This window comes from Macrobrachium rosenbergii, chromosome 10 (genome assembly GCF_040412425.1).
Source record: "Macrobrachium rosenbergii isolate ZJJX-2024 chromosome 10, ASM4041242v1, whole genome shotgun sequence".
Taxonomy (NCBI): Eukaryota; Metazoa; Arthropoda; class Malacostraca; order Decapoda; family Palaemonidae; genus Macrobrachium; species Macrobrachium rosenbergii.
In genome coordinates, this window is record NC_089750.1 from 3,237,547 (window position 1) to 3,262,492 (window position 24,946).

The 24,946-nt window shown below is 36.9% G+C and overlaps 3 protein-coding genes across 7 annotated transcripts in view; all 3 read right to left on the reverse strand.

Moving 5' to 3' along the window:
* LOC136842417 (retinol dehydrogenase 13-like) overlaps window positions 1–4,469 on the reverse strand; it is a 29,780-nt gene extending 25,311 nt beyond the window's left edge. The window contains exons 1-2 of one of the 2 annotated variants that reach the window (XM_067109724.1): window positions 4,247–4,469; window positions 3,203–3,927 (exon numbers count right to left, since the gene is read on the reverse strand). In XM_067109724.1, the coding sequence (XP_066965825.1) occupies window positions 3,203–3,272 (70 nt within the window). In that variant the 5' untranslated portion in view covers window positions 3,273–3,927; window positions 4,247–4,469. The remainder of the gene's footprint in view (window positions 1–3,202; window positions 3,928–4,246) is intronic. The other variant, XM_067109725.1, reaches the window with a different exon arrangement.
* Window positions 4,470–7,819: 3,350 nt separating this feature from the next.
* LOC136842419 (immediate early response 3-interacting protein 1) lies at window positions 7,820–17,080 on the reverse strand. The gene is made up of 3 exons (XM_067109730.1): window positions 16,920–17,080; window positions 15,266–15,367; window positions 7,820–10,560 (listed from the first exon to the last, which is right to left on the reverse strand). Exons 1-3 carry the CDS (start codon window positions 17,008–17,010, stop codon window positions 10,505–10,507), a joined length of 249 nt encoding a protein of 82 aa, XP_066965831.1. The 5' UTR covers window positions 17,011–17,080; the 3' UTR covers window positions 7,820–10,504.
* An 802-nt stretch (window positions 17,081–17,882) lies between these two features.
* On the reverse strand, window positions 17,883–24,521 carry LOC136842418 (uncharacterized). 4 transcript variants are annotated; one of them, XM_067109726.1, is made up of 5 exons: window positions 24,392–24,513; window positions 22,654–23,198; window positions 21,309–21,405; window positions 20,401–20,504; window positions 17,883–19,365 (listed from the first exon to the last, which is right to left on the reverse strand). In XM_067109726.1, exons 2-5 carry the CDS (start codon window positions 22,714–22,716, stop codon window positions 18,490–18,492), a joined length of 1,140 nt encoding a protein of 379 aa, XP_066965827.1. In that variant the 5' UTR covers window positions 22,717–23,198; window positions 24,392–24,513; the 3' UTR covers window positions 17,883–18,489. The 4 variants fall into 4 exon arrangements, with proteins under 4 accessions (XP_066965827.1, XP_066965828.1, XP_066965830.1 ...); XM_067109729.1 differs by having other exon boundaries at window positions 18,473–19,365; window positions 22,654–23,070; window positions 24,392–24,521; XM_067109728.1 differs by having other exon boundaries at window positions 18,473–19,365; window positions 22,654–23,109; window positions 24,392–24,517.
* Between the last annotated feature and the right edge of the window lie 425 nt (window positions 24,522–24,946).

The following is a 24,946-nucleotide window of genomic DNA, read 5'->3' on the forward strand; positions in this document are numbered from 1 at the left end:
ACTCATCTCTTGGATTCTTCTTCACTTTCCCGCTTCTTTCAAAACGGAAAAATTGCGACCATTGTCACTGTCATTGTAAGTTACAATGACCTCGCAAACTTTCTCATTTTACCTTATTTTTGGGTTGGATACGTTTTCCACTGTAAGCCTTGAAATCCGAGAGAGAATGAAGAAATTCCCCTTTATTTCAGCTCGTGTAAACATTACTATCTTCTATTTTCTTTTGGTGACCCTGGTATTTGTGACACCAGGACGTCGTGTCAGAGGTCTTATAACTAAGCTATAAGTTCTAGATGATAGTCACGATGACGTCACCTTAGTAAGAGTAACCCGTTGTGAAAACCCACCAAATTCACGAGACATTTGGTTTATAGTGTTATAAACGGTTGATTTCTTATGCTGATACACCAAATGAAGTTGTAAAGAATTTGCAGATCTACAGGAACAATATTACACATCGCACCAAACATTACGCTTATATATATATATATATATATATATATATATATATATATATATATATATATATATATATATATATATATATATATATTATATATATACACATATATATTTATTATATATATATCCATACTGTTTATATATAATACATAGATTATATATAATACATATATATATATATATATATATATGTATGTATGTATGTATGTATGTATGTATGTATGTATGTATGTATGTATGTATGTGTGCGCGAGACTGCATGAGTAGTGTACCTCATGCGAGACGTTGCAAAATTACGCCTCCCACAATAACGGCGTAATTTTCCACCCTTGAGAAAAACGTAATTTACCACTAATTGCTCTCTAATTGGCCAAGTAATTAAATGCAAAACAAGTTTAGTGGCGCTGAATTTAGTCTCAGGTGAATTATTAACCACAGCGTAATAATTCGCCCGGAATTTTTTTCTGAAAAAAATACATTCTGAGATTTTTTGCTGCAGCGTAATTGCACTATTGCAATGAGTTGATGTACTTTAAGATTAAGAGATGATAATGTACTATATATATATATATATATATATATATATATATATATATATATATATATATATATATATATATATGCATTTCGAGATACATAAAGGAAATATATATATATATATATATATATATATATATATATATATATATATATATATATATATATATATATATATATGTTATATATATATATATATATATAGTGTGTATGGATCTTTCCTAGATAGTGACCTCAACAAAGTTCGGGGGTCGTTATCTAGGACTAATATTTCTTGGGGTCATTATCTTTATGATATTTACAGCTTTTGTTTACGTTTTTACAGTAATCCCCAACGGAATTTGTACTAAACACGCCGCAAAAGGTGGTTACTTACCGGGTTAAAACACTTGGGGGTCGCTTTCTAGGAAAGACCTAATATATATATATATATATATATATATATATATATATATATATATATATATATTATATATATTTCAATATCTTCCTTGACATATCTCGGAAAGTCATAGGCCTAATTGTACGAAAAGCAACATTACAAGATATATAGGCCTAAAAATGATCACGTACTGTACATTATAATACGAATAAGCATTATGAATAATAATAATAATAATAATAATAATAATAATAATAATGCCATATCTGCTAATTATTTCGGACGCAACTGGAGTGGCCGACAACTTCAAACCAAGTGCAAGAGTCTTCACAACTTTAAAGGGGTTTGCCCTCCTTAAGGCAATAACGCCTTGGGCCTTACCAACAGGCACCCGCGTGCTTTATATCCGGAATGTTTCGTTATTTCCTGTATTCTGTATTTTCTTGTAACGAACTTAATGTGAATCCTGTATTCGGCTTCGGATGTTATACACTGTTAGTTTAACATGGCCTAACATTTCTCCCGTCTTTCTTAAAAATCCTTTCCCGAAAACCCTTACGAACAGAGTAAACATATTATAATAAACCAAAAAGGCTTCAATAGGGAAGTCAAAAAATTTAAGTAGGCTATACCTTAGTTTAACCAGACCACTGAGCTGATTAACAGCTCTCTTAGGGCTGGCCCGAAGGATTAGACTTATTTTACGTGGCTAAGAACCAATTTGTTACCTAGCAACGGGACCTACAGCTTATTGTGGAATCGGAACCACATTATACAGAGAAATGAATTTCTGTCACCAGAAATAAATTCCTCTTATTCTTCATTGGCCGGTCGGAGATTCGAACTCGCGGCCAGCAGAGTCAACCTGCAGAGAGAGAGAGAGAGAGAGAGAGAGAGAGAGAGAGAGAGAGAGAGAGGAGAGAGAGTTATAGGAAAAGGTGATAACTAAATAAAAATGAAGGACAGAAAATAAAACCGATACACCTGAATTCACAAGACGTCAGAAGAGAGTAGGAATGAATCTGTTCCTCTCCTCTGCGCTATGCAAACTATTCCTCATCCTAGTTGTAGCCACGATGAAAATCTTAGCATACCGAGAAGTATTAAACCTGATACTAAAAACGACACTATCTGCTGCAGCAGACTGCCTAGTGTTCAACAAATAATCAGCCAAGAACTGTAACAGTTAAGTTACTGGCTAAATACAATGATACAAATGCGGTATCACGCAAACGTTTCGTGTTTGGCCCACCAAAATATTCAGTAATGTGTCACGAATGCCACAAAGAATCACGTAACGTCAAAAATGGCCTATCCCAATCACAAGAAATGAAAAAGATCCCGCAACATTAAAGTTACCAATTCACTTGAGATATGTTTCCGATTTTAACTGCAGAAAATGTAGTCACGTTCTGGCCTGGTGGCCAAAATAAAATTAAAAACTAACTTTGCGAAATGCAATACGCACTGCAGCATTGGCAAATTCCCATTGGCTTCCAGTTATTACCTAGACCCTTGGCCTAGATCCACCACATAAAATGTTGACTCTACATCACCCATAGAGTGATGTATAGCCTATGGAGTTAGGTTTTACCTGCACAGATATTGGGTATGTTCTAAAAACCTTACCTAAGCGGACAGTCGGACAAATTTTACAAAATTATCTTAGGTACTACTTTATGGCCACGTTTCAGTACAATAACTACCCAACAACAGAATAAACTACCTTTTATCAACCAACAAAGCTGCATCAAAGTAACTAACTAACGATGATACTAAAAACTACCTCTAATTAATAACTAAACCTTTTTTACCACTTACCTGAACAAGTGACAGCGATCAGCACAACTTTGTTGTCGTCGAGCCAGTTGACAAAGTCTGCCCAAGACATGGTGGGCTTGTCTTCGTAGCCTAAGTGAACCGGTTTCCAACAGTGTCTTAATTGTCAAGTGTTTCTAGTAACGTTGTATGTTCTATGTAAATGTGGGTGTGCGTAAAAATTCTTCAAGCTTTATCTATTATTAAAAACTAAGATATCCTGTGTTTTTATCCAGCTACGCGGAAGCTCTATGGGTACTAATAGGCCTATTTTATCAAAAAAAGTTACATGAACTACTGTGCTAGCGCAAATGTTTCGTATTTATACTCGATCGAATGTTGGAATAAAAGACTGTGTGAAATGAAACATGTCTGGGTCGTTAATTCATTTTTTTGGGTGGTTCTAGATCTACTTAATACCAAAAACAGGTCTATAAAAACTGTATAGTGTTTTTTTTAATAATTACTTGATATAATTGTTATACTCTTAAAAAATGATAATGAAAATAATCGTATAATCGTGTACAGAGCTGCTGTTGTTGTAGAGGTGTAATAAATGAAGTTTTGTTTACGAAATCATCAAAAGCTCTCGTGTCGGTTTCAGGGAAGTTTGTGCTGTGTGGCGTGAAAAAAAAAAAAAGAAAAAGAAAAAAAAAAGTGCTGTTGTTGAAGGTAATACAATAGCCTGGAGTGCCAGTCGCGACCTCACTGACCCAAATATTCGACCTCTGAAATTATACAAATAAAATGTTGTCAATCGTTTTTGCAGCAAAGTTAAAAGGACAACTTTAAAATGAGAATGTTTACATTCGAGTGGCCAGGCATATTACAGCACGCGGTTGACTTAAACTAAAAAAAACTTTTTTTTTTTCAGAGCAATGTTTTTATTTCGTTTCAGAACATTACGACGCCTCCTGTTCCTGTTTTTTCTTCTTCCTCGACTCTATCACATAGACTACAGCACAGGCCACGGAGCAAATGACGGCCAAAACCAAAAAATTCATGACTAATCTTTTCTCAAGTCTTACTTATTGAAGAAGAACTCACCCGAAAAATTATCGTTCTCTTCGTAGGACCTCGCACTCGGTCGCTGTCAGTTACTTTTTTTTTTTTAATCAGGTTTTTGTTTGCAATAACGATCGTCTTTCCTTGAATTATAAAATCGAACTGAGAGAATTGTTAAAAACCGAAAAAAAACCACACCCAGCAAAGTTTTTTTTTACACGAAACACCTCACGCCCCGTCCACTGACTGACTGAGAAAGACTGTCGTGAGTGACCTCTATGCTTTGCTTTGATCGTTCGTCTGGCAGCGAGGAGGGGACTTGAAAAGAAAACAACGTACGAGATTAATCATTTCTCCACGCGACAAGCTTTCAATAATGGCTACGTTGTCCTACAGGCCAATTTGAAACTGGTGGTGTGTTTATGATTGGCACAGCATTTCAATTAATCTTTAGACTAAAATATTTAACTAGTTGCCAGTAATCTGCTGATAGCTTATTGCATATTCGCCGATCGTTAGCATTATACGAGCTTTTTAATGATTAAAAGTCAATATTTTTGTCGAAATCTCAATGATTCAAACTCGTTTAGAATTTTTATTCTTCTGATTGCATACTACTTGCAGCATAAGCTGTAGCTTGACAACTATAACTAATTAACAGTTCATTATTCAAAATCTTAATCTTTCAAACCGAAATCTAAAACTTTGCACAGCCCGGGAAAAGACAAGACCCGGCCTTTTGAACGAAATTAAAAAGAAGACGTCTATCCAATGACCTTGGTAACTGAGCTCTGCACCTTGGATACTGCACGTTTACATAATTCTGCCTGAATAACGTATTCAATAAAGAATTTAAAACTGGCAAACACAAAACAAATTATCATGTATTTCCATAAATATATAATTTTTCATAATAAATGACAGACATATCTTCTGAGAACAAGTTCGTTAACTTGACAGTAAAGAATGAAAACAAATGGAAAGAACATTGTTTTCTAAAAATGAGACGAAAAGGCTCATACAATGTTATTCGTTGCTCTTGTGTTCACATTATGCCGTCAATTCAAGGACAGTTGAGATATAAGGAAGTAAATCATTCACTGAAGGGGTCTTTCACTGACTTCCGAGTTCAAATACCTGAAAGCTGAAATTCACGAGATGAAATATTATGAATATCAGTTCATTAACTTTTTTTTTTCTTCTGTTTGCTCTTTGAGGCGACTTGCTAGTTGATCAACAGAGGTCGACATTATCGGAAACGATAAACACGCCTCTTGGAGGAGGGAAGACTATACTGTATATGCTTTTGTTGACATTCTTACTGTTATTGTAGATTAAGCTGGCCTTGTGCCAGCAAGGGCGCTTGCTCTTATTAAAAACTATAAATGTTATTTTTCGTCTGCTAAAATAAGAACTGATCTTTTTTATGATCATAAATATTTATTTCATTTGCAAATATATGCTTTTTCCACTTAATTACTTTCATCACTAGTATTGTTGCGATGTTATGATAATTCATGTTGGCTGTTCTAAAACATTACTTTTACAGTATTATTATTATTACATAGCAGTTTCAACAAGACCAGATGCTCATGCCCACTCATATCTTACCTTGAAGATTGCCGCAAGGGTTTGCTGGGCCAAAAAGTTAAGTATACCTTAGTTTAACCAGACCACTGAGCTGATTAACAGCTCTCCTAGGGCTGGCCCGAAGGATTAGACTTATTTTATGTGGCTAAGAACCAATTGGTCACCTAGCAACGGGACCTACAGCTTATTGTGGAATCGGAACCACATTATAGCAAGAAATGAATTTCTATCACCAGACATAAATTCCTCTAATTCTTCATTGGGCGGCCGGAAACTCGAACGCGGGCCCAGAGCAATGTCAATAACTACCTTTTGTCTTGGGGCACCCTGAAGGAGGAAACAGCTGCCTGAATTTCTTGGTGAACTGGGTGCTTTGAAGATACAGTCACATCTCTTGAATGAATCTCCCTTGTGGCTGGGAACCGGGTGGCCATTCAGCACCAACACCTCACCTTGACAAAGCTCTTTGCGATCGGTCTAGGCTGCTATAAGTAAATGGTGGAAGGAGCCTTGGCGTGGGCTAGGTTACCTAGGATTTTGTCTTCATTTCTCCCAGTCACACACCTGGCCATGCTAAATTGAGACCGGTGATCCCTAAAAGTTTACTGCTGCCCTTGTGGCCACCGAAACCAGCTTGTTAGCAAAAGTCCTAACCACCACATGGGAATAAGACTGGACCGCAATGTCTTCCACGAAATCTCTATGGAATTGGAATTGGAATATAAAATTTCAGCCAAAGAACAAGCCCTGGGACCTATGAGGTCATTCAGCACTGAAATGGAAATTCAGAGTGGAGGTTTTAAAGGTATTACAGCAGGAAAACTTCGCAGTTGCACTATGAAGCAACTGTTAGGAGATGGTGTAAAGTAAGATGGAAGAAAGGTAATATTAACGGAGGTACACTTAAAGGAATGACGGGTTGGAACTAGGGGCCAAAGGGACGCTGCAAAGAACCTTAAGCAATGCCTACAGTGGACCACGTGAGGTGCACTGATGGCACAAAACCCCTGCAGACCTTTCACCTTTTTCATAACAGCATGTGCCTGAATGCGGAGAATCGTGAGCAGGCGTAGGCCCAAAGCTTGGCCCCCTAACTTCTTGGCCTTATGTGCTGGTGTTACTAAGGAACTGTTCTTGTTAAATTTTCATCACAAGAAATTCCCTCGGGATGCACTGGGAAGTCTGTCTCAGAAGCTTAAAAGGAGACCTATGGACACAGACAGGACATGCTGACATCTCAAGCAAAGTTCCTTATGACTGAAAGTTCTCGTCCCCCTTGTCCAAAAGAAGCCTCTCGGCTTTGTGCCCAGCAGAGAGAACTGTAAAGCAACCGTGTGCTGTTTCAGTCCTTATTGGGCATCCCCTGCCTGGAATCTACAAGGGTCACCACCCTAGCACTGCTCATTAGAAGACCAAGCTAAAAAGAGCCAGTCTTACAACTTGCTATCTGCTCGATGTTTTGTTGCTAGAAAAATCTTACTGGGTTCTGCTCCATCCAACTGTCTGCAATGAAGGGAATACCAAAGACTTCAAAGATAAAAACATAAAAAACTACTCTGACACAATCGAGGAATATCTCTGTAACGACTCCTGAAAGACGGAGGTTTCTTTGGGCAGATTACTAGTCACTGCAAGTAGGACAGGCAAACTTAAACACACATGTACTTGGTTGGGGAACTTGACTTCCTGTGTCACATCCTGTGCCTTGAGTTTGCTGTTGATAGCCCTTTTAATAATATGTCAAGGCTTCTGAACTATGCATCATTTGTGGAGGTCGCAAGGTCACCTGCGTGTCATTACTTTGGTCTCAAACAGAATGAGTACTGGCTGTCAAAGACCCTTTGCTTGCAATCCTCACAATCATGAGTGTCCCATTGATATCATTGGTGGTGTCTGCTGTTAAGCGCAAGGAAACATCTCTGGCAAGAATCTTGATCTGATGAAAATGTATAGATGTCATTAACAGCTGACAAAAGCAGAAAGTGCAAACTTGTAAAAGAAAGGAAACATCAGGGAAAGAAGAAGTAAGAAAATTATAACATTTATTTTCAAGAAAACTATACATCAAGTAATACTTAATTGTACGATGGAAAGCAATCAAGGAAATTATAAATGCCTCCAGACTTAGACTTAGACTTTGGACTGGGCACTGGGTTAACTTTTACCAAGTACTCAACCTTCCTCGATACTTACATTCATGACATGAGCATAAATATTAATTACAAAAATTCTGGGAGCCACGCTTCTGAAACTGTCTGGTGGCAAGAAGCTGCACGATTTGAGAAGCACCGAATTTCCAAGTGCACTGTTTAAACCTGCATTTAAATGCAAAGGTATAAATAAAACTGGGTAATTTTAGTATACAAGAAATAAGAAACGTGAATATTAAATTTTAAAAATCAATGACACCTGAGATATGGAGAATGGAAGACACTATACCTGTACAATGGCATAGCAAAGTCACTGTACCGAGCAAATGCAACACAGCCACATTCTAAGCATTTCAACAACTGACATCTAACAGTTACATGGGAAAATGAAGGCAGCCACATACAAAATCAGCATCTGTTACCTAGCCATGTGCCAAGTCACAATTATCTTTGGCGCTAGCTGCACTTCTCTCTGGCCTCTTCCAACTTCTTCAGCTTTATCTCACTCTAATTTTAACAAGTCCTGTGGTTGCATAACACAGGTTTACATTTGCATTTAACTTTAAACCCCGTCTTGCTCTACTCTGTACCATTCACAAGTATCACATTGAACACACAAGCAAAGTTGCCTTACTGGACACCAAACAGTTAGAGTTATTTACCAATAATCCCTTGAAATATATGTTAACCCATTACCCATACATAAATTTTGAAATACACTTGGCTTCGCGTAAGCCTTCCACATTACTGCAATCCTGTAGTACATGTAGATCATATTTTTAGCTATACCTATATAGCCCAGCACTCACGCACTTTCAGCCATTTGACACTGACACTGAAATGGTTTTGCAGTAGCTGAACAGCAAGATGAAGAGATCTTGAAAGCAACTGACCTGAAGTATAATGACCTACAGGTGAAACAATGAGAAAACCTCACATTTGTACTATGATGTAATACTCAGAGAGGTTGGACAGCAAGACAGAAGAAAGGAGGCAGGAATATAAATAAGGTACAAGGCTAATAAAGGGTACAGCTAGGCCTCAAAGGCATACTGTAAGCACATTTTAGTAATACCTAGATAGGGAGATAGAATATAGAATTTAGGCCAAAAGCCAAGCACTGGGACCAATGAGGGCATTCAGCACTGAATGGAAAACTGATAGTAAGAGGTTTAAAAAGAGTATCAGGAGGAAAACCTCGCAGTTGCACTATGAAACTGTTAGAAGCGGGTGGAAAGTAAGATGGAGGAAAGAATATAAATGGAGGCGCAGTAAAAGGAATGAAAGGGGTAGCAGCTAGCAGCCAAAGGGACTCTACACAGAACCTTGTGTAATGCCTGCAGTGCTGACGGCACGAACTGCCCCCATGGAGAGTAATGCCTAGAGCACAATGTGAGGTGCACTGATGGCATTTCCTCCTGCTAGCGCCACAGATATCAGCTCATTGTACATTCCAAAAACTTGACAACACATACCTCTTCCCACCTTTCTGCCCAAATTCTTTATCTATACCTCACGACAGTTTTCGCCTCATTTATGCACAAAACCTTTAGGCCAGAAGCTCGAGTCTAGGAATGTGGCTGACTCTCCTCCGGAAGTTCATTCTTCCTTCCTTACCATCCTTATTTTTATATTGGTCCTTCACTCACTTCATTCAAGCGACTGGTTTCTTCTATCCTGCCCAAGCTCGAATCTGTATCATAAATACAACCAAACTTAAAAAGTTATAATTTCCATTAAATCGTTTGTATGCTATTAACAACACAGGCAAAATAATTCCTTCTTCTCTGTAGTGAAAACTGCAAAATCTACACGGTCGTGTATCCTTATACCTAGTTGGTTTGGGCAGGTGTTAAAAGGGGTTGAGGACTAGTCACAGAAATTATAGGTAAGGAAGAAGTTCAAAAGCCGGAAGAAAGGCCCAAAACATCATGGAAAAAGGGCATGGACCAAAACTTAAACCAGATGGGATACTAGACTGAGGACACACACCACGGAGAAGTTTAGTTAACTCATTTCATGTCTAACCCCGAACAGGGAAGATCCAATGTAAGAAATGTATGATGATGACGGCTTACAGTACAGCACATCCTTCGTATCGCCAACAATTTCGCTTCACTGCCACAAGTGTAATGCTTCACTCACACATGGTTCTCTTCTCAAGCCACCTGCATGAAAATGGTACATCTAGGTCCTGTTGCCACTCATCAATACATCAGTACATTAATACCCTACACTGCATGAAAATGAAATGAAAACGATCAGCTACATTCATGTAGTGTAATGTTCTGTGGCCAACCAAACTATACCTGTTCTGTACAAGTGTGATATATCCATTCATTTCAGTGGTTCTAATGAAAAGCTTTTAATGCCACCAAGAGGTCGTGTAAAAGAAACTTCTAAAAAAACTTAATATATTTCAATATCCATACAAAAACAATTAATCCACAAAAATACGACTTCCTGAGCATCACAGTTCGACAGCATGCTTGGTGTGCAGCAAACGTTTCCTTGATAGAACAGTAGTACAATATTTTTTTCTTAACATTCCCACATACTTTCAGCCAAAAATAAGCTTGAACAGGATGACAAAAATATTCACAGGTATCAGCGGATCTGAAAAACACAAGAAGGCATCAATAATAAGAAGAGTAGCAAAATTCCAGTTTACAATGACATCTTTAATAAAGCAACTAGCTAGCATATGTACACTGAGAAGTCATGAAGAACTTTCAAGAAATTACTAAAATATTTACAATTAAACGATACATCACAGTGTGAACATACAAAATGTTATGAAGTTCATGACATATAACTTTACTGGCTCTGTGAAAAATATCAGTTAATTACTTTACAATAAAAAGAATATGACAGAACTTTGTAATAATAGTTTGTACAGCTTTTCACCAAGATAAAGAGACTCACATAACAGCTACTTAAAAATCACACAGTCGTATCCAAAGCACATTAAAATAAAATTCAACCTAGAGAGAGAGAGAGAGAAGAGAGCTTTACTAAGATGCACTATACCTTTACATCATTTTATGAGAGTATCCAATCTTTTACTTCAAATAAAACAGAATCACTGAATAAATGACCAAATTGAAAATTACTGCAGCATTCACTAGCTAATTTTTGGAATCTACACACCGTTCCTTACCCTTTACTTACTCACACATGATCAAATACTGTATTAAATTCTCTAGTACTTTATAATTTATAATTCCCAAAGAACTAATCTGGCTGTTTCTAAGCCACACAAATTCTGGGATGACTTGGCCTTGAAACTGCAATGACCAAATAAAGAGAAATTTCTGTTTCACAACATATAAATCACAGTTCATTTAATAACACCATAATGAAGGTAAGTAAAAACAAAGTAGAGCCAATGTACAGTATTTATCAATCATTCTTATCATTATTCTTCTGCCTACTACTGTATTGTCATTTATAACTGATAAGTTAGCAGCTTCGGCAATTAGCAGCTGCCCATAGTTTCCACTGTTTTTCCAAAATGGTAAACTGATCTGATAACAAGAAGGAAAGTTTAAGAGAGACCAAGTACATCAGATACTAAATAAAACATTTTAATGCAGCCCCTGTATTTTTTTTGTAACACAATGGAAGTCTGAACCAATTCGAGTTACACAAACGACGATAAAACATTTTAAAAATTCTGCCTTCAAAAAAATTTCTTCTAGCACTGATATTGACAGATTCACACACAAAACCTACAATTCAAGAAATAAAAGTGAATAACCCAACATGGTAAAATATGTATTAATGCAGTGAACATATACCAGCAAATGTATTATGATAAAATATGAATGAATGCAGTAAACATATACCATTAAATGTATTATTTCATATACACACCATTTTCATCAATCACATGATTCAATCCACCCAAGGACTGAATCAGCCAGCATTTCACGAAGGTTTACTTCCTTTTTTTACAGGCATACAACATTCCCATGTATAAAGTGCATGAGAAATCACATTTGCTTTGCTCAACGTTATTCCACTAAGGAATTATTCATGTCTAAAATTTAGATTCAAGGCTACAACATGCACATCTGTGCTGGGTGTTGCATCCATTATATTAGAATGTATTTTCAAGCAATTAACAAGGACTATCCTGCCAGAAGTAGCACTTCCCTAAAAACTTATGAGGATAACTGAAAAATAGTTTTGCAAGAGGAAATGACTAAATCTTTCATTCTATTAAAGATCTGCAACCTTTTCATACAACTGGCCAATATTATAGCTGTACTGCAAAGTTATATTCAACATATAGATGGGAAAAGTATTTGGTATTGGATAACTTAATATTGTTGCCAAATACTTCCACTGCATTTAAATTCTAAGACAATACAAAACTCCTTGATCTAAAAGCCCATTTTTTTTTTATTCATCAGAAAGGGTGTCAGCAATTGATTGGCCAATTGTACTAAAAGTCCTTTGCAGTATTGGACCAACTTGTACTGCTTTCTGACTATCTGCTCCCTTTGGTTTCTTAGCATAAGTTGTCCTCCTTTAATTCTGCACGGCACCAATTTTCAACTTCTCCATTAAATGCAAACTCTTCAGGAAGTTGTACAAGTCTATATATGTGATTCACTGTTCTCATTATACTAGTTTAAAACAGTGCTGCCATTAATTCAAAACTATACAACACTGCATGTCTTGAAAACACTCATGTAAAAGCAATGTGACATATGTCAACACTGAACAATTCACTTAAAGGATCTTTTGTTTGTGGAAAATCCACTCTTTTAACAGATGTTTGCTCGTTTAAAAGATACACAAAGATGACCAGATACAAAATGTATGGGATTAACATGTCACATACATTTGGTTTCCAGCTGAAACAAAGGGGAGGGTTCAATTTATGTGTGGGGTCTCACTCAGTGCACATCTATGCTACACCTTGCATCTGTGTGTTTTTCATATTCAAGTGCTCAGTACAGTAACTACTGTACATAATTCATGAAGGCTAGGGATGCCAGCAAGGCTGAGCCTGTTGTGGAGGATATTGTGTCTCTGGGCAAGTACAGGGGCTTCGAGGTCAGTGATGATGATGTGGAGGATAACAAAACAGAACAAAAGAACTGCACTCACTTCCAAAGGAGCAGCAACAGACAACAGCTGGGGAGTTGTCTCCAGAAGAGGAGGAGGGAAGGATGTCTCAAGTTCATTAACAAAAGAAATATAAGAAACCTGGAGGGAACTGCAAAGTTTCCTTGAAAAATATTAACCAGACAAAGCTGTAAGAAGCCGTGTTATAAACCTGCTGAATGCCAATGCTATCTCCCAATCTAGGCACATTTTACAATGTAGGCAAGATACGTTTTTAGTCGGAAAGAAACAAAATAAGTCTCAATACGAAACCAATAGAAGACAGATGCGAGAAAAGCCCCAGAAGCAAAGTTGCTACTGTTTTCATGGAAAAGGACTGCCCTTCCAAACAATAACATTTCTCCCCCTTTTCCCCTTCCTCGCCACCTTCCACACAGGCAATTAACCCTCCCAATTACAGGTAATGTGAAAACAAAATTACAATCATTTAATCTATTTACCTTATGGTTTTTCTGTATGATTTCTGCATGCTATATTTGTTAGAGCTGGGTTAAAACTTTTATTTTTCATGCTTTTGGAGGTCTGAAACTGATTAATCCGATTCCAATTATTATGGGAAAAATTTGTTCAGTTTAAGGAAAATGTGATTAAAGGAAAACCTTCTGGAATGGATTATGTCTGTTAATTCTGTCCACTGCTGTTATCCATCCAGTGTTGGCTGATTTAACCATTAAAAATAACAAGCACATGGTACCTGGCCTCAACTGTACAGTTTCATTATAAAAAGGCTATTCCTTATAAACAAACCAAAACAAATTCATACAAAAACCCATAAATAGCAGCTTGCTATGCAAGTTTCCACAGCAGAGAGAAAAAATAAGGAAAGACAAATATCTTTATGAATATCTACCAGTTCAGAAATCATAAATCAGAAAAAGTATGGCCAAGAAACATTTTGCTTTTACAATGCACTTTCAGATGCCAAGAATCATGGACATCAACACCTACAGTTACACAGCTAAAGGTTGACTGGCTGCTTTAGGTTAAGCTGGCCTTATGCCATCAAAGGTAACTGCCCAAAGGGGTTAGGTGTGAAATGGAGTAGGAAGTCTAGTGTGGACCTCCTTACTATGCCAGACCAACAGAGACCTTACAACAAATAGCGTGAAGACGACATTTGGTATAGAATAATGACACAAAAGCACCTCAATACAAAATTATTTGTTTGCACTGCCTTAAAAAGCACATAGATTATGGGATACGATGAAAATTTCTTATCAAAAGATGCCAAAATACAAGCCTTCCTATGATAGTCTATACTATAATTTACACTACTGAGGAAAAACAACTGTTTAGAAAATAAATCATCTAAAGAGAACATTCACACAAGATAACTACATGTGATAATTTTCATTACAATGAGAACAATTTATTGTGCCTTTACTAAACCTTGGAAAACATTAATTCAGGGAAACAGAAAATTCTACAAAACCTTCAAAACAATCATTATCAATCCCAAGGACTAAAGATTCTGTAATATCAGTGGCAGTGCTTTTCCATGTATTTTGAGACACTTTCATACCAGCAAAGGTGCATGTCAATTTGCCTTACATACTTCTTTTATCTATTTTTCAGAAAAGAGAAAACCTTTGTGAAACTAACAAATATTCTCAAGCCCATACCTTACAAATACAGTACATGAAAACAGGGCACCCTAAATGGGTGAATTATATGCCAGTGACCATCCAAATTTGATGTCTGTCTTATCTGGGGTAGGTATGCATCTAATTTTTGTAACATACTTGCATAAATACATGTCACAACCATCCAACCTTTTTCTGAAAAATGCCATCTGGAAAGACAGGAACTTACTATGTCCTTTTGCATACTCAGTGCAACTCTTTGAGCAGGAATCAAGTTGCGTATGAGTGAATTAAATGCAAGTCAAAGAGGCTAATATACTGTAGACTGTATATGCATACAATCAAGTGAATAAATATCCCAATAACCTCAGTCCCAGAGGAAAGCAATGCTCTTCTTTACGGCCAATCAAAAGTAGCACTATGTGAGAACATCAGCAAAGTTCCACAACTTCGTCAACATTGCCACAGCTTTTCCCAACTGACAATTAAAAGGATGAACATTCGTAAAGCATGAGTTTGTAGTTTTTATACTTAGGTAATATGCACATTTAAATTCTACATACTTTACAAGGGAAACATGTACCAAACTTTATACTCACACTTCATAACAGTTTTAATTGACCGAATAAAATGGAATATTTGGGTCTTTATTCCAGGTTCTTCGCCAAATCCTTGAACGTGAGATCCTCCCCATCCGGGCACTGAAAAAAAGTTCTGTCTTAGATAAGTAATACCTCTAAATGACTAGTATAGCTTGAACCAAGCTGATTAACAGCTTTCAGCTGCTATACTGAATATTGCTATACTGACAACCCAACCCTACCTAAGTCAAACTAAAACTGCCTAAACATAACAACTAAGTTAATCTGCTGATGATACAAGCCTATCATCAAGAATAGTCTAACCAAAAAGTTATTTCAGATTATGTTACGCTGGATTTCCCAACTTACTTTTCAATCAATGTACTAAGCTATACCCAACATTCATAGATTAATCTAAAAAGGACTTGTTGTTTTGACCTAGCCTATGGGTTGCAATAGCTTGTGACTTATCTAGTTTCACCATTAAGATGACTTACTTTGCAGGAAACCACTGGTACAAGTGCACAAGTAAAATCATAGAGTAAGGATGTTACCATTCACATATTAACCTAATCTACCCAGAAAGGGATATTTACCAAGACTAGAACTCAGCCTGCCATAAATTACAAAAGGTTACATTAGTGATCCGTGGGGAGGGAGCCACAAAAAATTTAATCCCCATCTGCTGAAGGTAAAATTTTTATTTTAAACAATGACCACACTTAAGAAATGAAAATATTATTTTCCTGTGTTTCAATGTTTGCTTGAATCTTTCTGACATTCATTCTTATCACAAATAACCTAACCAACAACACAATATCACACACTAAGGAAAGGATCTAGTATCTTAGGTTAGATAGGTGTGGTTGATTAGGTCATTTGCAAACAAAGCAAACGTCAGAAACGTTCAAATCATGCATTAAAATGTAAGAAAATTATATTTTCGTGTTAAAATAAAGTCATAGTGCTTTAAAGTAAAATTTTACCAAAATCACTAATTAACATTTTGGATGACAAGAGATTCACCGCATTACCTAGGTGTAGCCTAGCAGTACACTATGCAAGTGAAACCAAAAATGTTCAAGTGTAGGCTAGTCTATAAGGTAAAACTGAATACTACTACCGCAACCTGACTCCCGCCCGTCACCGACTGGGATATTTGCTGCCTTTAAGTTTTATTATATGTCTTTATGTTTATATTTGCTGCCTTTTGTTTATGTTTTGGCATTCAATCCCAAGGGGCTGGTACTAAACAAGGCGAACATACTGCACATAAACTAGTAACTACCGAACCAGCGGGGCGCGGTAGTAGTTTTCAGTTTTACCGGCGAAACCCCTTAATTTGGGCTGGGTTAAGCCAACGACACCCGGCAACTTAGGCTACGCTAAACCAGAACTTATCAAGGGTAATATGGGTATTTTGAACATGATTTATAAACTAGAATTCATGCATATTTGTAGTTAAGCATCCCTGCATCGTCTACAACGTAAGGGCATTCAGTGCGTCATAAATTAGGGAGCATGACATTTGACATTACGTCATCTGATTGATGCTTAATCCCCGAGAAGGAGAAGCAGACGGGAAAATGGCACACCCACACATCTTCAATTAAGACCAACAGAACACCGTCCCCATTTCTATCTCAGATGGAACTCTTCACTACATACTCACATCTCGAGAGGAACCTCTCCTCATTCAAAATACAAACGGCGTTTAGGCATAATATCACAGCTTCCAGCAGGCTGTAGATCCCGAACGCCATCGTGGAAGTAAACAATGGCACCTGCGCTTCTTCTTCTTCTTACCTTGGAACATTATTTCGATGGTCCCTTCCCTTGCGCGAAAACCACTTTTTTTTCCATTTTCTTTTCATATTCATTGTAAAAAACAAAGTTCTCGTTTTTTTTATATATGTGATTATACCGAGTGCATTTTGTCTTGCAAATGTGAAGCATAATGTAAATGAGTTGTCGATGACGTCGTGAAATGTACAAATTTTTTTTTTGTCTGATTTTGTTACTAAGGGGGTTATTTTGCTTCTTTTAATTCTTCATCCTTAATTGATAGACCCTTTTATAAAAGATCTGCAGTTTTTTTAATGGGCCTCATCATCATAGAGTTCATTCATAATTTCATTCTTGTATACAAAAATAGAACTGTATAATTTTGCTTTTATAGAAAATCGTATTTATATACCTTTTGTTAAACAATCCCTCAATAGCGTTGGCACCCTACCCTTACCACTGGAGACTACTGAGCAAGGGACCGTGCTGGTATCAGACTAGTTAACCTTAACCAAACAACCAATTTTTTTTTCAAATTTTATAGTTTCTGACATCTCCTTATTAAAGTCACGGATGCAGGGAAATTTCCTTTAACATGGAGAAATAGGTGATAATGGAAAGAATCAGCTTTCAGTATTAAAGTTATCTTGGCTATGATTGCAACTACATTTTTTTATATATAATGATTTTAGTTTTCCGGGTTACATCAGCTGCTAAGCCTGCAAGTTACTACATCTTCATGTCTCCCAGCTGTGCGTAGGGTACGAATTTATTCATTCCATTTGCAACATAGGACTGTTCTCTTGAATAGTTTATACATTTAATAAGGAACGTGAATAAAAAACACAGAGGGTTCCTCCACTTTCATCCATATAATCAGTAATGTTTATCATTACACAACTATCTCATTTAATCAAAATTATGACGAGATTCTTTTGTTGGAAATATTTATATGTTTGTTAACAATTTTTGTTGAATTCTCTCTTTTCTCTTTACACACATTAGTATTCTGCAATGGTACATATGACCATGGTGGCTGCAACACCAGTTTACATATATCACTCATTTAATTCAGTCAATGGCCCTTTAGATTTCTTCCATTTGATTATTTGAATAATAATAATTATGATAAAGGTTTCTTGCAAGACATACGACAATTTTTCGAAAGAATTTGGTCTCTAAAATCATCTAATATTTCAGAAATGGTAATCCAAAAATAGACTGTATGCATATTTTTGCTTTACAGCAAAGGGAGTTTGATAGCAAAATATATCTTATACACTAGTCACTTCGAAATACTTACTGCTTGTTTATATAGGCTATATATATAATATATATATATATATATATAGTATATATATATATATATATATATATATATAATATATATATATATATATAATATATATATATACTTTTTTCTTCACAATTGTCTTCTAGTTTCTGACCTTTTACTTTTACCAATAAAGTGCAGTCTGGGCAGGAAGGGAACTAGCCTGAATTGAAAGCGTTAGGAACTGACTTCCATTAGGCCTAGATGAATTAGCCGAAAATATGTGAATAGCTTTCACTAGCGTACTGCTATCCCTCAGCTGATCCAAGAACACCTGTCCTCCAGCGTAAGACATGTAACAGCTACAGAGCCAGACGTTGGAGTACCGTCGGCTCAAAGACGCGGTGACTTTGCCCGCCCAATCTGCCCTGCTGTCTGAAATGTAGTCTAAGCGGAGAGTGAATCTCTCCTTCTTGAAGGAAATCTGGGGAACATCGTCAGACGACACCGCGCTCTGCAGCGTCAGGTGAATTTCTAGATCCTGCAGAAGTTCCAGATACGGCAGGCAGTCGTTCAGCAAAGATATGACTTCGGTTTTTGCTATCTTGACCTTGAGAACTTCCAAGTATCGAACGACCGGCAGAATGGGGTTGGCGGGAGGCTGCCTGGCTGATGGGAAGTCTTCCTCGCTGCTCCCAGCCTGTTTCTCCTCGCTGTACAAGAGGTCAGCGGCCTCCACGCCCAGATGGCAAGAAAGCCTCCGCAATCGGAACTTGGACGTGGTGATTAGACAGGGCAGTAGCAGGTAATCGGACGTCTGCGTGTCGTTCTTCGACAGGAAGTCTCCCTCCAACAAGAGGTTGACCGAGCAAGATGACGCATTCAAAGCAGAGATGAATCTCGGCAGGGCGTCGTAGACCGAGGAGTCGCTGTCGTCGGGTAGTTGCAGGGCCACCGTTGAAGGTTTGCTGTACCCCAGCAGTAGCGACATGCCCTGGGTAATGGCTACGGAGGAAAGCTCCCATTCTCGACGCCAGTGGGCTCTGCACTGGCAGTTAACCTGTTGGGAAGCATAATGCAGTTTTTTTAGGATGTTTAAAATGAGAGATTTGGTACCATAATGATGTTAGGTACAGAATCACAAATTCTGAGAGAAACAGGCTTTCTTACCATATGAGGTAAAAAAGATGGCCATCTCCATTGCTGATCTCTCTCTCTCTCTCTCTCTCTCTCTCTCTCTCTCTCATTGGACTTTAGATACCCATTTTATGTCATTAATCTCTCTCTTTCTTTTTCTCATTGGACTTTAGATACCCTTTTTATTATGTCATTAATCTCTCTCTTTCTTTTTTCTCATACCATCCTTATTCCTTCTCTCTCTCTCTCTCTCTCATTGGACTTTAGATACCCTTTTTTTATTATTAATCTCCCTCTTTCTTTTTTCTCAAACCACCCTTATTCATTCTCTCTCTCTCTCTCTCTCTCTCTCTCTCTCTCTCTCTCTCTCTCTCTCTCTCTCTCTCATTGGACTTTAGATACCCTTTTTATATCATCAATCTCCCTCTTTCTTTTTTCTCATACCACCCTTATTCATTCTCTCTCTCTCTCTCTCTCTCTCTCTCTCTCCAGAACCTCATTGGTACTTCTTTCAGATACCCTTTTTTCTGTCATTAATCTGCTCTCTTTCAGCACCTTCTTTTTCTCATAAATTATTATTATTCATTGAATATTATTGCTCTTCAGCTGCATTGATTTTATAAAGACTCTCTGTCTGTCTTCTCTTCTCTGCTCTCTCTCTTTGTCATTTCATCTCTCTCTGCTCTCTCTTGGTTCTCTCTTTCTCTCTCATTCTCATTGGACTTTAGATACCCTTTTTATGGATGGCGAATCATCTGCGGCGAAGCTCGATAATCTCTCTTTCTTTTTCTCATACCATCCTTATTCATTCTCTTTCTGTCTGTCTGTCTGTCGCCTGCTCTGTCTCTCTCTTTTCAGGTTCTCTTGGATTTGGCTCTTATTCTCTCGTCTCTCTCTCTCCTGCTCTCTCTGGTTTGTCTCAACTCTACAGAGACCTTACACTGTCGCGAGTACTAACATCTTTCAGGGACTGAAGGACGGCCTGGAGTCCGGCAAAGAGCCACGGTTCCTTGCTCTTGAGGTTGATCTCTGCCTGCCTCGGTTTCAGCACCTTCACTAGACCTTATAATTTATTATAAGAACCGCCGCACCCGTGATCTGGTGATGAAAAATCCCAACATTCCGCCTGGTGTAGGAAAAACATAAATTATCATTATTATTATTATTATTATTATTATTATTATTATTATTATTATTATTATTATTATTATTATTATTAGAACACCCGCCAAATCCAACGAATACCTGAAAACGACAACAGGTTTGGTTAAACAAGATGGCAGTTTCGACAGCATTTATTTTTATATAGTAAACGCTCAATTCGTCTTACCAATTTCAGCTTTTCTTGCGCTGGAATGGTTTGCAAGCAATATCGGTCAATTGATTGCAGCCATTGCAGGGCAAGAAAAGCAATTGATAAGACGAATTGAGCGTTTTATATATAAAATAAATGCTGTTGAAACAAGATGGCCATTTTTTTTTTAACAAAACCCAATTGCTTTTCTTGCGCTGGAATGGTATGCAAGCAATAAAGGAGGTCTTTTTTACTATATTATTATTATTATTATTATTATTATTATTATTATTATTATTATCTAGAATAGATATTCACAAGATACACTAAATTTAATAAAAGATACAGAATTATTATTATTATTATATTATTATTATTATAGAAAATGTAAGACCATTCACATAAACCAAGCCTGAAAGGCTATTTACCTTGGAAAGCAAGCTTCTATAATAAATGACGAACAGATAAATTAAACTAAATTAAAAAAAAAAAGAGAGAGGTAAACTATAAGCTAAGACAGAAAAAATGGCAATAACTGTACACAAAACTGTCAAATTAAGATTTGCAGTCACCTGCAAAACAAACCCTTCTTTTTACCTGAAAATGTTCATCCTGAAGGTTCCACTCCCCCAGACTTTGTCTGGCGTTCTTAGCGAGAGATGGCTTCTCCTGCAGATGAAATGTGGTGTCAGTTTATGAGTTAAAGCTGCTGTACATTATTTGTAATAGTTATGGTGTCGAAGCTTTCCCGGTCAGGTAGGATGATGCAGCCTAGGTTAGGTTAGATTAGGTTAGGATGCATTTTGATGGTACTACGTTGACTAAGAGAAGTAAAGGGTATAAACATGATACAAAATTGACTTGCTGACAAGCAGATGTACGTGACTGTGACCTACATCTCATACCATTACCCTTGACCTATGTGCAAACATAACAGATTTTTTATTCAGAACTTGAGAGTACGCTGTATCTACGAAATTCTGGATTAAAGGTTTTAAAATTTTGATATTTACAGATATGAAATCAAGGTCACCATACCCTGTAAATAACATTCACCAAGATGGACCTGTTTGGGCTGGTAGCTTTATATATTAATATTATGTACACACACACACACACATACATACACACACACACACACACACACACATATATATATATATATATATATATATATATATATATATATATATATATATATATATATATATATATATATATATATATATATATATTGTAAATAGGTTATATATATATATTCTGTATTGAACCAATACAGAACGCCATATATTTGGCTGTCTGAACATCATTATTTTGAAATTACATGAGCGTATTTTTCAGTCAGTCTTGCCAGACTGCAAAATTATGCCTTTGTCAATGGTATGTAAAGTTACATATATATTATTTCATTGTCTATGCCACAGCATGTCATTTATTTTGAATTTCTATATTGTCACTTCACTGATATCTGACAACTTGAGAAGTGATCTTCAGTCCTCATCAAATATAAACATGTCTTCCTCATCCATGTTAGCTGACCCCAGCTGAAAGGGCTCGCTCAGCTTGCCACAACTTTTCCACCTTATACAACTACAGTATGTTCTGTATTTTCTGAGCTCGAGGTGGCAACCCTAATTGTAAGGTGAGAGATGGAAATGGCTCCATATTGACAATGGTGGTGCTTTGGTTCTTTCATTCCCCCATAGAAAGATCCTATTGTGATGTTAATTTGAAAGACTTGAAGTTATTAAGTCAAAACCTAAAATAGAATAAGGAGTTCCAAAACAAATTTGTTTACCTCATCAAGGTTCAAAGAAAAATAAGTTAAAATAATAAGAATAAACAATAAAGAAAATGACTGTACCCTAAGTATGGAGTTGAAAAAATATACTTGTGATCCATACATTCTGTTCTTACCTTTAAAACCGCCCACCAGGTTATGTAGGTCTTGACATCTTGCACGACTGGACTCTGCTTCATCTCTTGAGCTGGAATTCACTCCGATGACTTCTTTGAGCTGACTTCTTTGGAATGACTTCTTTGAAGCCTGAGCTAGAATGCCATATACCCTCTCCCCATAACAGAAAGCCTATTCATATTTCTTTGCGATAGTTTGGAAGGATATAAAAAGCATTTTGTCACGACCGTGTAATGTTGGAACATGACCTAAATTTCAGTGTCATGAATATATACTCTTCTAAAGTGATTGCCAGTTTGGTATCCACCCAGGTTCTTTGCTTCAACTGTTGTATTGGTTGGTTGGTTGGACGCGTCCAGTGGTGCAGATCAGTCCTCGTATTCCCTGTAACACCTGTGTACCGAGCTGGCATCTGGCTTAAGGCTGAATATAAACCAGTTAACGCATGGCTCACTCTGGTTTGATTAAATTGCTTTCATATTAATAATCTTCCATTTGTAATGTATTCTAACGAAGTTATATGTCACAATCAATGATTGAAAACCTACAGAAAAAAGACGATACAAAGATAAAGTTTGATTTTTCTTGGGACCATGATCGTGAGATATGTGCAATGTTTACATCACGCTCTATACTACACGGCACTGTAAACGATGGGACTTGATAAACACCGAGATATGTGCAATGTTTACATCACGCTCTATACTACTCGGCACTGTAAACAATGAAGGCTTGATAAACACCTTGTCGATTCGTGATAACAGAGGACTTTAAAATCTTGTTATCTGTTTATCTCTGAAATTATCGATTCTGATTAGATGTCAATATCTCAAGATCTTGGTTTTATTCACAAGAGAATACCAGGTTGTGATTCTTGGAATACCTTGAGTTATTGATTATTATTATCTGAATAATATTTTAGGTTCATAATTCTTGTTTCCTGACAGTATATTGAGTGACTGATTCTTGTCATCTCGTATTATCTGAAAATTTCTTTAGTAAGTGATTCTTATTATCTGAAACTATCTTTAGTAACCGAGTTTTTTTATCTGAAAATATCTTTAGTAACTGATTCTTATCTTAAAATATCTTTAGTAACTCAATCTTATCACCTGGAAATATCTTGGTGGTCTGATATCTTTGAAGCCAATATCTTTGTAATCACTCCTTATCTGGATGAACGAAAAAACCATTTTCAATCTTTTTTTTGTTTTCTGTAAAAGAAAACTATTGAGGTGGCTGTGTCTGTCCGTCCGTACTTTTTCTGTCCGACCACAGATCTTAAAAACTACTAGGGCTAGAGGGCTGCAAATTGGTATGTTGATCATCCACCCTCCAATCATCAAACATATCAAATTGCAGCCCTCTAGCCTCAGTAGTTTTTAATTTATTTAAGGTTAAAGTTAGTCATAATCGTGCTTCTGGCAACGATATAAGATAGGCCACCACCGGGACGTGATTAGTTTCATGGGCCGCGGCTCATATAGCATTATCCTGAGACCACCGAAAGAAAGATCAATTTTCGGTGGCCTTGATTATACGCTGTAGCGGTTGTACAGAAAACTCGATTGCACCAAAGAAACTTCGGCGCATTTTTTACTTGTTTTTAACGGTCCTAGTCCCTTTCAGTCAGCTAACCAGATCCCTACCTTGATGCATCTACCACAGAATGTCACGTTCTTAAAACACCTGAATATAATCACAAATAAAAACCAATGTTTCTGTCAGTCTACTGACCGCAGTTGTCACTGGATGCAGGTTAGGCGTAGTTATTCACAGAACACTTTTGGTAACGAAACTATCTGAGAAAAACTTCAGGGCAGTCTGTAACGCTTCCTGCGTTGGTGCGTTCACTCAGCCCATACAAGAGAAATCTTCTGAGAACGTCTGCGAAACCGGGCCGGATGTGACTGATAACAGTGTGTTTACATCAGCGCAGTTTCCGTCAGAACTAGAAATCAATGAACATAGTGTTTTTTTTTTTTTATGTGTTGACAGACAACTTTTTTTTATGTGTTGACAGACAACTGATTATTTTTGCAATTTGTTGCATAAAGTTACATTAATCTTTACCTTCCTGTAGGAACGTAGCCTTCTGGGTAGTCCTAGTACAGTTAAGATTCCTAATGCCGTGGTCTAGTGATGACTTTTTTTTAGAGTTCTTAATGAAGTTTATGAGATAAGACTTCTTTGGCTGTATAAGTCTATTTTCATGTGTATTTTAATACTATCTTCTACGGGTTTGTTGTCTCTCTTCTTTGTGACAATTTTCTTCTGATTTTTCTCTCTTTT